Genomic DNA, 13,862 nt, shown 5'->3' with positions numbered 1-13,862 from the left:
GATATTACAGAGCAGATTCACAAGTAATAAGCTTCTTATTTAACAGCAGCTGCTTCTTATTTTTCTTTTTTATTCTTTTTTTATCCCCCACACTCTGCTTCTTTGACCCCCAAATCTCTTTGCCACATACTAGGAAAACGCATACAGGTGCACAATTGTATTTGGTGTAAAGACTGGACCCTTGAATCCTTCAGCTGTAACCACTCCTATCAAGACTTTTTTTTTTTTTTTTTTTTAATTCTTGTATTTATGTTGGATTTTGATGCTTTTTTATTTATCTGAGCTGAAAACAACATTTACATCCACCATCTTTCACTGCAAGTGCCAGACTCTCTTTTCCAGACAGTAATCAAAGAGAACCGACACCAAGAAGAGGGAGGGCGAGGGCGGGGGGCGCGGAGGGGGTTACGACTGTATAAAAATGTACAGTGGTTTTTATTTGACATACATTCCATAGATGAAACAGCTGCAAAATAGGAGGCACACCCAGTATTGCACTTCATTAAAAGTTCTGGCTCAAAACAAAACCCAGAATACCAAACAACTGAAGAGAGCAACTTCGGAATACAGCTACTTTGAATAGTTTCGCTATATACAAGATTAGATAAATCGTACACTATTTCCATCCCGAAAGCGATATTCTTAACAGTCTTAACAACCAACTCACCTTTTTGTCATCTGTCAGCTCATGATGCACTTGACAGAGGGGAATACTATACAAGATTACGAAAAAAAATGTTTACATACAACAATATTTTAAATTTATAGTAAGGAAGCTGGAAATATGGCCCCTTCTTTTTTTCGTTTTTTTTTTCCTTCCCCTCTTTTTAAACTCACGCTCATCCTCAGTTGCGTTTAAGCAAATTTATTTGATCTTCAATGTTACATCGTTACAGTTCAGTGATTGGGAGGTGTGCAACGTCTATAGAAGCCGAGGGATTACAACGGCTGCATGCAAACACGTCACAGGTTATTTTATTATTTTTTTTCCATTCTTTTAAAAAAACAAAACCAAAAAAAAAACAAACAAAAAAAAAAAAGAACTGGATTTTTATTATTAAGCTTGCTCTGAATCCAAAGGAGCAACAGCTTGCGTTTGCAGCAGAACCTGGATCCTGATGTTGGTGAAGGAGCAGACCTGACAACTCGGCGTAGAACGGAAACCTGGTCTGCGGTCCAGAAGACTCAAAGCCAGAGCCGAGCTTCATCGCCGAGTCTCAGCAGGGGCGGCGGCGGCTATAAAAATCACAGTAGACCGACTGGTTTTCAGCGAGTCTCTTAAAGTTTAGAAGGTGTGGGCGTTCCTGCACACTCCACAGCCCAGAGCAAATTCTTCGCCCGTCGGAGGGTGGACCACATGCAGGGGGCACTCTGTGCCTTCCAGCTGCTTGCCTTTGGGCCCTGCAACACAGAGATAGCAATTAAACCTTTTATCAATTTCTCTGGAGGCATCACAATAAAAACAGCACGTAGGTATTTTATTATGTTACAACCACAAACATGAATGGATACTTTTCTCACAGCAAAACTCAAGCACTTCTCAAACATTTTCAAAGTAAGTTTTCAACACCACACTTTGGAGATAAAAACAATAAAAATAGACTAAAAATGTTCAATTCATTATTACATTATATATTTGTGATCGTATTCTACGTTTTACAGCAGGGATAAAAAAGGTAAACTAAAACTAATTCTCCTTTCACAGAGAGCTTGAAAGTGGAAATGTTTTACGCTAAAGCACAAACGATTCATGGCGGGCAATTAAAAGTCTAACCAAAATGGCAGATCAGAAAAATCTAACAAACATTCACATTTGTTTGTGTAAATATAATACTTTTTAGGCAACCAAAAGAAAAACACATTCACCACTATTTAAAGGCTTCAACTGACACTATCGGCTAAAATAAGACTCCTGAAACTTTGAGGATAAGGTAACATCATGTTATTGTTTTCGAGAGACACCATCCAGTCACCTGCAGGACAACGAGGGAGCTCCTCCTTGGGGACGCTGGTCATCCTCTGGAAGTCGTCGTGGCAGGCGTTACAGAAGTGTGTGGTTCCAAAGCAGAAGAAGACGGCCACGGAGCAGCAGTAGCGGCATTTATACTCCAGGAAATCTGTGCCGTGTTTGGAGCACATCTGATGAACGCACAAGGGAGAGAACATTAGGCGGATTTCTGGCAAAACGCAGAAATTTTGGAAACCATTTCGAGATCTTCCATCTAGCGTAGCTGGGATTCTTTACGGGCGTCATTCACTCACCTGGGCCCTGGAGACGTCCGAGCATGCTCCACAGATCAGTTCGCTGGGGTCGTAGTCATCACCTTGTCCTGCTTCTGCATCACAGCGAGCCTCTCCTCCAAAATACGCCTACAAGAAGGGACACTGTTGATTTTTTTCCCCTCAATCCATGTAAAACATTTGAGCCAAAAATTAGATCAACGGAAGCCATTTGTGACCTTTTTGCACTTGTAGCAGACGTAGTACGCATATCTGTTCATGGCGAAGCCTGCGGGGTCGTTGTGGAAGCGCGCTCCTGGCGTAGTTATCGCCTCGCTCTTGTGAAGCCCCTCGTACTCCAGTCTCATCAGAGCTTTTCTCCTCACGTCCTCATACAGCTCCTTAATGGGGTCGAGGAGGTCTTTGATCACAGAGTGATTGATTTTGTTCTGCAGAGGACAAAAAAAAAAAAAAAAAAAAAAAACAGGATAAAACTTCATGAAATTCTTTTTAAATACACTACATAGAGTCTGAATATCGCCATGTCTAGAGATGGTAACATTTTTAGCAAGCTAATCTCAAATATTGCGCAATACCTTGCAAATTGGACACAGCATGAACCCAAACGTGATGCGTGGCCCGAGCCAGCGGTTTTCAAGAACCCGTCGAGTGCACTGAAGGTGAAACACGTGAGTGCAGTCCAGCTGGAAGCAGAACCGGCAGTTTAACGTTAAGGCGAGCTAATTTATAAATTTAAAATAAAAAAAAGAAGCTAAACTCAAAGCCACCTGTACTGCAGGAGCTGCCGAGAGCGCCTCTGTAAAGCAGATCATGCACATGTCGTCTGCGTCCTGTTTCAGGCAGCCGGTGTTCTTATCGCAGCCATGCAGACACGGCAGGCAGGTCTCCTCGTTCTTGACGCCTCCACAGGGGTGACCGCAGGGATGAGTCTTACTGCAGGCCAGCTTTGCGTACTCCTGAGAGAGTCGACAGGCAAGGAGGTGGTGACGTTTATGAAGCACAGTACGATACACAAAAGTATTTAGTGGCTTTTGGATGTACCTGGATTAATAAATGTGTTAAGAAATAGTTTATTGTGGAGAGGGAGACGCTAATCCTCCACCAACAGCACATTTGTAGAAACATTTTCTATAGGCTCCATTAAGCAAAACTATATTATGTAGTCAGTAAAATATATTGTTGATCATCTATAAATCTGTGTTTATTAAAAAATTATTAAAATTATTTTTCTCGCTAAAATATGCAGGGTTTGAACTATTATTGCTTTAAAGGGTCAAAGTACAACAATGTGTTGTTGTATACGGTATTAAAATAAACTATATGGATAGTTTGTTTGCAGTGGATGATTGAGCTCAGTGGATCCTCCACACCTGACAGTCTGGGTCTGAGCAGACGCTCCCCACTGCAGACAGTTCGGTTCCATTTCTTGTGCCACAGAACCTGCAGGCGTCTGAGCTGCTGGATGCTGGTTTACCTGCAAAAATATTAAACATGTGAGCGGAAAGAAGACGTAAGCCTGGGAAGGAAAAGACTGAGAAATTAAATATATTTTTTATCTTATAATTTTATTGGATTTCTGACATGAGAATGTTAGTGATTCCCGTTGTCATGCTCTATCCTAAGTTACCCGTGTGCTCTCTGAACTCCACCATGGCCTTCATCGTCTTTGAATCAGCGAGAGCCATGAGCCAGAAGAGCTTGGTCCTCCCACAACCTTCATGGAGGTCGACCTTTATGGCCTCCTCCTCCTCCTTAAACACCTGAAGAGCAGAAGAACACAAAGCTGAAACCAATGAACTAACAAAAATGGCCACCCAGATAGAAATCAGCTGGTAAGTGGAATTGAGTTAGAGAAATTAACCACATGTAAGTACTATGGACCTGTACTTTGCCATCAGTGAGAAGTTTAAAATTACAGCTTAATTAATTAAATTATTACAGCTTACAGCAGAAGGATTTGATAAATCTGCTTTGAAAGTCGTTTTTATTTCTTATAAAGTTCTTAAAGAGAAATCTTAAGGGCCAAAACTGGAACCACAAGATTCGACCAGAGATCATAATTTGTGCTTCTTAACCTTAGCAGTGACAAAAACTTACTGATATTAAAGCAAACTTCGGACACAAACCTGTCTCTGGTGGGAGCGAGTGCGTCGGTGAAGATGGAGGAAGCGGTCGCAGTCGGTGCAGAGGTTGCCGCATATGTTACACAGGATGATAGCTGCCGTCTCGCCGTCATCGTGATTGTCACACATGGGCTGTGGGTGGGGAGAGAAGGGCATAAATTATTACCCTTCCATTTAGCCTCGCACGCTTCACTTTTCACACCCACTTATAAATCTCACCATCTGCTTCTGCTGTCCGTCTTTCCCCATCCAGCGACCAGAAGAGAGGCGGTCTACGTGATCCTGGTCAAGAACGCACAGCGACGCCAAGGCGAGCCACAGCTAAAGGAGGAGGAGATGAAATACTTACAGCGCCGTCGATAAGCGACATCTGTAATCACCGATTTGTGCTTCTGAATTGCTTCCTTTACCCTTGTTGTTGCTATGCAGCGAACAGGAGAGCGATGCTCCTCCTCCATTTTAGTCAACGCTATGATGGTCTCGGCAATTGCGTTCTTGGTCACTCTGGACCAGGCGTCCGACAGGTGGCCCTGCAAACAACGTGTTACTTTAATCTGTGTAGGTCTGCAACTAACTATTATTTTAGCAATCGGTTATCCTATTGATTAATTGAATACAAAATTGGCACAATCTGTAGATTTTTGACTTAGCCACTTAAAGCTTATTTTATACAAAATTAGAAAGATATTAAAATATGCAAATAAAATAATTCAGTTCCTTTTTTACATAAGAAAATAAACATTTTATTGCCTACAGCGCAATAACATTCATTTAGTGTACGCTTGATCGTTTGTAGCAAAGAATGCATCTGAAGCTAAAACGTACTTCTAACATGTGACAAGTTAAGCAGAAAGGATTGAGCTTATCAATTCAGTGTAGAGCTTATCTGTTTTCTATTTTTATGGATTAACCAACTAATAATTGGACAGCAAAAGGTTCTTCACAAAAGACTTTATTACATAATTTGAACCAAGTTAAGCTCAAGCTATGCTATGAAAGGACTTCTGGGTTGAAAATGTTAAATGTCAAAAAAGTTAAACACTCACCGCCGCCATATCTTTGACCAGCTTTATGATGATCTCAGCTATCTGTGGAGGCGTGGAGCCTTTCATCCACCAGTGGCTCTCACCTCTGCGAATGTAGCTGCGTACAAAAAAAAAAAAAAAAAAAGAGAACGAAAACGTAAAACAAACTGACGTCAACAAAACCCCCGTCTCTGGAATCTTCCACAAAACTCCAGCTCACCTGGAGTTGAAGATCATCGGTAGAGTGACGGTCGTGACGCCCTTCCCCGCGACGGTGCCGCCCGTCCCGGCGATGGTGGTGCCTTTGGCTTTCAGCTGCACAGTGAGGGCCTTCGCAATGCAGCCCAGGAACATGTCAAGGATGCACAGCTTGTTCCAGTCGCCTTTCTCCGTGGAGTGGATAATGTCGCTGATGTCTGCCGGGGGAAGAGCCTTAACCCCGATGATGCTGGCGAGGCGGACCGGCGTCACCTCCGGCAGGACACGTCGAAGCAAAGATGTCACCTAAGACGACAACGGTCATGAGGCAAATGTTAATAAACTCTATTATACAGGTAATATTTTAATCCTATGAACAGTTTGTTTGATCCATCAACCATAAAGTCTTAAAATCTAGTGTCAGTTCCACAATATGGATGGGCGATAAATTGATTTTATACAGCTGTAAAACAAAGTTGAAATGAGATGAGAATGAAGTTGTAATATTGATTTTTTTTCTCATAAAAATTCAACACGGATTAAACGAGGAATGTTGAGCAATCTTATGAAGTTTTACTTTGATATTAGTTTAACAGATAAAGAAATATTTTTTTAACACATCAGCATAAAATTATTATTGGTAGCAGGACTTTGTGCAAATAACTGAATCTATTTTGAAGAAACGACCACAGATAGTGAGTCATGCTAGATCTCAATAACTCTAAAAGCTTTTTCTCATTAAAACGACTTCTAGCAAAATTGACTTTTTTCTGATAATGTGACTATATTCTCATTATTAAACAATTAGCAATAATTTTGCAGCTTGGCCCCAACACTCTGTTGTGCAAAGGGATGATTGATGTAAAAGTCATTTTTTGAAAATATTCTCTGTTATTTGTAATTTCTTTTTTTTTTTTTTTTAAAAAGAGGAAAAAATAAATAAATGTATTAAAATCAGATCTTGTGTGAAAACAAAGTGAGCTTTTTAAGCCATATCGTCCTACTGAGCATACATCTTTATTACAAGAGTTTGAACTAATCAATTTCTCAAGCATACAATGAGAAATTGGGCTAAGAGGGTTGGCTTAGCAGACTTTTTTTTTATTTTTTGCACAGGTCGATTGAAGTTTTATAACATTTTATATACAAATTTTATTCTAATCTGAATGCACATATTTGTCCAGGCCTTATTTAGGACCATTTTATCGGGTCATTTCACCAATTTCGCTTCTTCAAGCAAACCTTACAGGAACATTCTGTATCTAAATGTGTGGAATAAACAGAAGGGGGTATGTATAACTCAATGAATAAGAGACAGAATAACAGGTTAGAATGAGTGTTTGCCATGATTCAACCTTTATATTACTACCCAGCACACAGAGCTACACGTGTTTCAAACAAACACTTCTCCGTTATGTATGCTGCAGTTCCCCTCACCACCAGCTGGTGGAGACATTTCCATGAAGAAATCCCAATGAAGAAGCACATGCAGTTTTCAGGCAATATGTAAGCTACCTCGAAACACAAATTTGCATGTCGGACAGTGTGTTCACATTCACGCCCACCTGTCTCTGCACCCTCGGAGAAGCGGTGTGCAGGAGAGAAAACAGGTCCTGCATGAGGGTGAGCTGTTGCGCCAGATACTGGCGGCCCACGTTGGAGCCGCTCAGAGCCAGAACCATGGAGAGGAGCTCGAAGCAGTAGGCGTCGGATGAGGCGTCGTCGTCGCTGGGCTGGGAGTTGGCGTTCTCCTTGCTGGAGATGGCGTGTTCCCACTCCTCCCTCACACGTGTGGCTTCCATGCGGATCGCCTGAACGATATGTGCGCACACCTGGAAGCAAAAGGCAGCGGTTACATTGGACTGTGGACGCTTTAAAGATCCGGTGGTTACTTTTGAATGGTTTTGACGTTTACTTGTTTCTGCAGGTTGGTTAGTTTGCTCCTGCTGAAGATTATTCCCACCATGTGCTCCTTAAGATCCGCATCAGATGGTACCTGTTTGCAGAAAACAAAAAAAAGATCTAAATAATCAGGAAGGAACGCATCAGTTGGGAGGAAGCTACACAGAACTGGATTTCTACAGACCTTATCCTCTCCTTCCGGAGACGAGAGCAGATTTTTCTCCTCCTGCTCTGGCGTCGGCTCTGCGTCTCCACAGATTAGTTTGCCAAAAACCTAAATGCAAACCAAAGAATTATACTCGCGGTTTCAGTTGAATGTATTATCTGCTGATATAACCGCATGACGGAGACAGCACACCAGATTGACAGACCTGCGAGGTGATGAGGCGGAAAACTCGGAGTGTCTCGGCTTCACAGTTTTTCTGCTGAGCCATGCTGGCTGAGATTTGTCCAAGGATCTTGATGCTCTCGCCCTCCTTCCAGCCAAGAACCTTCACCTGGCGAACCCTCAGGGTGTTTTCGGGGCCTTTTAACTCCACCTTGATCACATGATAATCGCCTCCAGGGAGTTCACTCGTCACCCAGCCCATGTGACGCGAGTCAAGGTCGACCTGTAATTTAAAAAAAAGAAAAGTTAAATACACTTTACAAGCATAATCAATTCATCTAGCCATTTTTCATTCCTTCTTGTCTTTTAAAAAAAGTCAACACAAATTGGAAGACAGCCAAAGCAACAAGTCAAAACTAACAAAAGGTTTATAGAGTGAATATGCCATTTATTTTATGCCCAAAATCGTTTTTAAATAATTTCTCACGTTACGTCACTGAAATGGCACGTACCTGCTTGATTCTGCAGAGATCCTCTATGGCTTTTCCGCAGAGAAACGTTACTGACGTGACTTTGTTCTGTTTGCACAAAATACAAAATATAAATGCCCTGAAATCCATAATACAACATATTTTCAGTAACTTAATTCTCAATTATGCCAAGACATTAAGTGGAATATATTACAAGCCAAATTATTAACACTAAGCTAGTGTTATTTTACCAGTTGTTTTTTTTTAAAGCTCAATATAAACAGTAGCATAAAAAAAAACAGTGTACGCCCAGACTGAAGGCGTAGAAGTAGAGGATAAAGGATGCCAGAGAAATTGACTTGATGAACAAGTGATTTCCTAAAAAAAAAAAAAAAACAAGGGATAGCTTGTCTGACTCCTCTTTTTAGTGGATTAAAAAATAAATTTAAAAATCAGCAAACTCCTTATTGTACTGAAGCTGCTGCTCGTTATTAAAAACATATGCTTGAAATTGAAACAACCATCTTTTTGTCTCTAAAACGAGAGAATCAAGCACGTGTTACTGGTTTTAAATAAAATTGTCTCAACTTGTACAGATCAACTCCAGCTGACTTTAAGAGTGGATCCCAAATTTTCCAATCACTGCCATATGTTGCAATTCCACAACGGATCTTATTTTTGAATCAAACACACCGGTGTCCTTTAAAACTCTACAGCCTGGTTTGGTGTTGCTCCTTACCCCGATGTCTCTGGAGTTGTCCACATGGACAGAAACTTTGGTGGCGTTTATGCCTTTCACGCAGCTGAACGTGATGCTTTTGGTCTTGTTCTTGTCCTCGTCTCCAGACTCCCAGAAGGTCTCCGTGGAGCCATCAGTCAGGCTGCCAATCATGGCGGGGCGGCTGGAAGTTTTAATGTCTACTACACTGGTTAGGTCCTTCAAGCAGGTTACCAGGCAGAGATCCTGTAAAAACACAAATTTTCTCCTGGTTTAACGCACAGCAGATGAGCAGTAATAAGAGCCAGAACTGGTCTGCGTTCTTGCCTGGCTCATAGCTTCATAACCCGATTGGACGCTGATGTTGAAGCTCTCCTCGCTGTCCCCGTCGTCCGACTTGGACAGGATGTTGTTGATGTGATGGAAAACGTTGCTTTGATGGAGGAACTGGTGGTCAGACTGCTTGAACTTGAGACTCCAGCACCTAAAGCGACGAGACACAAACAGCAAAGCTTAACGTTTGCCTGTCTGAAATCAGAAGACAATCTGGCAAGTTATTTCCATGACAGTGGCATTCCAGAAGCAGAGATTTTTACCTCAGTGCCATCTGCTGTAGTGCACTGCCACTAGGAAGTGACATCATGAGGTCAGAGATTGTCTGGAGAAGGCGGTGGAAAGTGTGGGGGAGCGGATGGGCTGCCTCCCCGGCGATCACTATGTCCGACAGAGGGTGTTCACAAACCCCGAGGTCTCTCTCCTATGTAACCGTGGAGATGATTCATGATTAGGAAAAGTGACAAATAAAAAGATCATGTAACTGTAAGCCACTCTTGCCTGTTCTAAATTTTCCTTGTTCCCCTTATTCTCCTCGTCTTCCTCATCCTCTGGCTCACAGGGTGAGGGAGTGAGAGATGCTACAAAATGCCAGAGGATGTCGTGCAGAGAAGTCGTCTGGATCACGTTGCACAGCAGCCAGTTGAATGCCTGACGAGAACATAAAAAATAAAAAAAATTGATCACAACGTCAGACATCGAAAAGCAAAATTTCGCAGCCACCCACAACATCCGTACCTCCATGGCAAACACCCTGCAGGCAGACTTTCTCAGAGCGTGCTTCATGGCCACCTCCAGGCCTTCAAGGTCATGGTGTTGGATAACGAAAGCCAGAACGGGCCACTGGAAATTCCTCTCCCCTTTATTAAGTGAGCCATGAGCCGAGATGAGGCGGGACAGCTCAGGAGACGGGTGGCGCAGCAGGGAGGAGCCCACTTCTATGTGGAAAACGGAGCGGTTTATGCAGAAATAATAATGTCACGACTCACTCCAAGCGACGCAAATCACTTTCGCATTGATCTACCTGCATCGCCGCTATGAACTCTCCGTCTGGGCACGGCTTTGACTCGGGCTGGAGAGGGCGAGTGTTGTTTGTCGTACTCTGATGCCACAACGGAGTAAGACCTCTGAAAAACGGTGCGCTTTGCAGTGTCACTGTCTGTGATCGGACTGGTTTCAAGGCTAAAAGGAAATCAAGACAAACGGAGCAAAACTCTGGGTTAGAATATCCCGAAAGAGAACAATTTAAGCTTGTTCTGTTCAGGCATGTTATTGGCTGAAGTGTAGACAGTATGGACGTCAAGAGATGTTTAACCAATTCAGTGCTGTGAAAAACTATTTATGCCCGCTGAACTTTTCCAATGTTACAACTACAAACTTCTGTGCATATAATATTGTGAAATTCTCACAATATTAAAGATTAATTGTGAGTCCATTGCAAATTTTCTGCAAAAACTGTTAAAAACATGGGGTTTTACGTGGCTGCTAACTCACCGCCTGCAGGTGGCAGTACTTCTTACTTCTATTACACTTTTACCTCAGCCTTACTGTAATAGTCTGATTGATATGGCGTGAATAAAAAGTCGTAAGGAGTTTTTATTTTTTTTTTTTTTACCTGGGGGGCATTGACTTCATATTACTTTCTGGTTCCTCAAACACATTGGGACAAGCGTCCGGTGTGACAGAAATGTATGGGGCAGGAACGGACGTCGACCGCAGATACCTCATCTCATCCTGGAAAAGGTTGTCATCTTGATAAGCTCCAAAGTTCTCAGTGTGTTGCCTGAAACAAAAGACAAAAAAACAAAACAAACCCCAAAAAGACATCATTGTAACCCTCATTTTCTGTTTTCGCCAGAAGAAAGTTGAAGTCGCCCTGTAACTACCTGGCTAGCGTTTGTAGATAGAGGCAGCCCATTTTATTGGGGAGTTCCTCTGACACGCCCTCCTTCAGGCTGGGGAGCAGCTGCGAGTGAAGGGGGCGGGGAGGATGGTGGCAGAGCATGCTGGGCTCTGCTGCACTGCTGAGGGACAGCAGGAACAACGCGTTGGCTCGGATCACCTGGTGGGCCTCCATGGTGGGTAGAGCTCTAGGAGTCTTCACCTGCAGAGGCTTCTTCCTCGACTGTTTCACCTTTAAGATTATGTTGACCGTATTAGGTTAGATAAAAAAAAGAAATGTAATCATAGAAGCAGAAAGGAGACGGAGATGACAATTCGTCGACGTATGCTACCTTTTCCCTAGCTGCCGTCTGTTTCTCTCTCAGGTATTTCTCACGACAGCGATCACAGACCAGGTACCAGGTGCTGCCTCCTATGCCTCCATCTCCACAATTCCCAGCCCAGCCTCCACAGAAATGGCCAATACTGTTGTAGCCCTGACCCCCGGCGTAACGACCGCAACCTGGATTGGAAATGCAAAAGAAGCTCGTTTGAAAACCGATCGGGACGGGTTTGCGGTTTGTAAGGAAAAGGACTTTGCTCTTCTCACCTGGATGAGCCTGTCTCATGTGGTAGGTGACAGGATAAGGGTGAGACTCCCCACACAGCTCGCAGATGGTGTCTTTCTCCGGTCCTCCCATGGCGAGTTGAGCCATCTCTCCAAACAGATTCCCTCTTGGACGTACCTCCGCCTTCTCCCTCCTCTTCTTCTCCTTCTTTGCCTTTTTGCTGTCCTTTTCGTGCTCCTTCTTCTTTAAGATGGCGCTGGACCCCGGGCTGGGAAAGATCATGTTCTGGGTGGCTGCTTTGATGGTGGCCATCGAAATGTCTTCCCAGAACGCAACCAAGTGCTGCAAGGTTAGCGGCAAAATCGACTTCGGCCTCAAGCAGGGGTGAGAGGTCATCTCATAAGACGAGGCCTCCCCTTTCCCATCCTCGCACTTCTCTGGCAGCGGAGGCTCCTTCAGCATGGATAAGACTTTGTTTTTGTTGATGCTGCCCATTTTGGAGATGTCTGGGCCATGGGGCGCGATATTAAACATGTTGAGCGCAGAAGAAATCTCCAAGGAGTGACGGTTTTTCAACTTGCTCTCTTTCTCCTCGGGTCCCTGTCCGCCCAGCGAGTTACGAATGGGGGCTTGCTCTTTGGTCAGGTCGGGGTTAAACTTGAGGAAGGATGAACAGGCCATGGCGTCATGGACGATCCCCTCGTGCCAGAGGAACGCAGCGAAAACCGCACGAGCGCATTCAGCCACCGAGGGAGACATGGCCTGTTTGACGGGCTCTGCAATTCTCGATGTGCTCTCAGCTTTGAACAGAGGCCCAGATTTGTCTTTCTTGGGACGCGTGTGTCGGCTGGACGTCTTGCGGCTGACTTTGGGCGACGAGCGGCTCTCCAGCTCCTCTTTGACAGGAGCTTTGCCAATGCTGAAGTGGACTTTGCACGAGCCCTCCTCCGAATTGCGGAGCTCCGCGTTCTCATCATTGATGTCCTTGTTGGAGAGGAGAGCGCTAGAGGTGCAGACCTCCACTACCTCACTGTGGAGGTTCTCCTGGGTCACATGTGGAGATGGAGCACGGTTTTCTACATTGCTGATCACTTCTTTATTGGGATCTTTAGGAGACAGCTTAGATTTAGGAGACGTAGATCTTCCCCTCAGCGGCTCTGTGAGGGGAATCTTCTTCTTCCTGAGCGTGTCTGGATCAAGAGTGTACGAGTCTGACTTTGATCTCTCCCTGGGAGGATCCAGTTTTGCTTTAGAAGAAGGGCTGACTTTGGGGGGTAGGTTTTTGTCATGGTGGCTCGAAGAGGAGTGCTGGGATAAGTTGCTCGAGGGACTGGATCGTCCTGATGAGGACACGCCTTTTTGTTTGGGAGAAGAGGAGCGAGAGCCTGGATTTGGCGACTCGGCCCGACTGCCCGAGGTTCTACCGTCCGCCTTTAGCGCCTGTAGAGTGTTGTGGTTGGGCGAGTGGGAGCGGCTGTGAGAGTCACTCCTCAGCTTGGCCGTGTCCGACCGCAGAATGAGAGCTTCGCTGGCCGAGAGGCCGCCCTCGCTCGTTTTCACCCGGCCCTGTTCAGAGGAGTGGCTTCCTCGACTCTCTTGCTTGGGGGAGCGGTTTTCCTGACGCTGTTTGCTGGTTTGGGACACGGAGCGCGCGCCAGACATCAGATTCCCTCGTTCGCCTAAAAGCATTGACGATTCAAACACAAACGAGTTAGAAAACATGCTATTATCGTTGAAGTCATAAAAAAAAAAAACAGCAAACACACAAAAAATTGTAATGTGTCAAAACAAACAAAGAGAACTAAAGCCTTGAAGATGAAAGATGTTAAGACTCGTGATTAATAAAGGTAGTTAAAAGCAATTTTTAGAATGAAATTAGTCAGTGGACAATGAAAGCATTGATGAAAGATGGTTTCCAACCCAATTTTGAGGAAAGCTCTGTCAGAAATCAAACCAAAAAGGTTTACCAGACAAGTTTGCAGACCTAATTCCTACAAAAGCTAAATCTCTCTCGTTATGCTCCAACCTTATGAACTATTACAGCAGAAAACTAAATGCTGTCCTATTAGCAATA

The 13,862-nt window shown here is 43.9% G+C and overlaps 1 protein-coding gene across 17 annotated transcripts in view; it reads right to left on the bottom strand.

The window, feature by feature from the left end:
* Positions 1 to 267: 267 nt before the first annotated feature.
* Positions 268 to 13,862, bottom strand: part of mycbp2 (MYC binding protein 2) — a 67,911-nt gene continuing 54,316 nt past the window's right edge. For 15 of the 17 annotated variants that reach the window (XM_016669093.1, XM_016669099.1, XM_016669096.1 and 12 more), the window contains 28 exons: positions 11,830 to 13,467; positions 11,573 to 11,742; positions 11,225 to 11,472; positions 10,954 to 11,121; positions 10,363 to 10,520; positions 10,077 to 10,276; positions 9,840 to 9,989; positions 9,602 to 9,762; positions 9,333 to 9,489; positions 9,027 to 9,251; positions 8,330 to 8,395; positions 7,861 to 8,100; positions 7,674 to 7,763; positions 7,503 to 7,583; positions 7,153 to 7,419; positions 5,610 to 5,893; positions 5,411 to 5,507; positions 4,775 to 4,894; positions 4,584 to 4,685; positions 4,368 to 4,496; positions 3,869 to 4,001; positions 3,612 to 3,715; positions 3,009 to 3,197; positions 2,817 to 2,924; positions 2,460 to 2,669; positions 2,263 to 2,370; positions 1,974 to 2,139; positions 268 to 1,401 (listed from right to left, as the gene is read on the bottom strand). In XM_016669093.1, coding sequence (XP_016524579.1) covers positions 1,286 to 1,401; positions 1,974 to 2,139; positions 2,263 to 2,370; positions 2,460 to 2,669; positions 2,817 to 2,924; positions 3,009 to 3,197; positions 3,612 to 3,715; positions 3,869 to 4,001; positions 4,368 to 4,496; positions 4,584 to 4,685; positions 4,775 to 4,894; positions 5,411 to 5,507; positions 5,610 to 5,893; positions 7,153 to 7,419; positions 7,503 to 7,583; positions 7,674 to 7,763; positions 7,861 to 8,100; positions 8,330 to 8,395; positions 9,027 to 9,251; positions 9,333 to 9,489; positions 9,602 to 9,762; positions 9,840 to 9,989; positions 10,077 to 10,276; positions 10,363 to 10,520; positions 10,954 to 11,121; positions 11,225 to 11,472; positions 11,573 to 11,742; positions 11,830 to 13,467 — 5,885 coding nt within the window. In that variant the 3' untranslated portion in view covers positions 268 to 1,285. The remainder of the gene's footprint in view (positions 1,402 to 1,973; positions 2,140 to 2,262; positions 2,371 to 2,459; positions 2,670 to 2,816; positions 2,925 to 3,008; positions 3,198 to 3,611; positions 3,716 to 3,868; positions 4,002 to 4,367; positions 4,497 to 4,583; positions 4,686 to 4,774; positions 4,895 to 5,410; positions 5,508 to 5,609; positions 5,894 to 7,152; positions 7,420 to 7,502; positions 7,584 to 7,673; positions 7,764 to 7,860; positions 8,101 to 8,329; positions 8,396 to 9,026; positions 9,252 to 9,332; positions 9,490 to 9,601; positions 9,763 to 9,839; positions 9,990 to 10,076; positions 10,277 to 10,362; positions 10,521 to 10,953; positions 11,122 to 11,224; positions 11,473 to 11,572; positions 11,743 to 11,829; positions 13,468 to 13,862) is intronic. The other 2 variants (XM_016669094.1, XM_016669100.1) reach the window with 1 other exon arrangement.

The sequence above is a fragment of the Poecilia formosa genome, unplaced genomic scaffold (genome assembly GCF_000485575.1).
Source record: "Poecilia formosa unplaced genomic scaffold, Poecilia_formosa-5.1.2 Scaffold19, whole genome shotgun sequence".
In the NCBI taxonomy this organism is placed as follows: Eukaryota; Metazoa; Chordata; class Actinopteri; order Cyprinodontiformes; family Poeciliidae; genus Poecilia; species Poecilia formosa.
The sequence above is the reverse complement of the archived record's forward strand: the minus strand, read 5'-3'. Positions and strand labels throughout refer to the sequence as shown.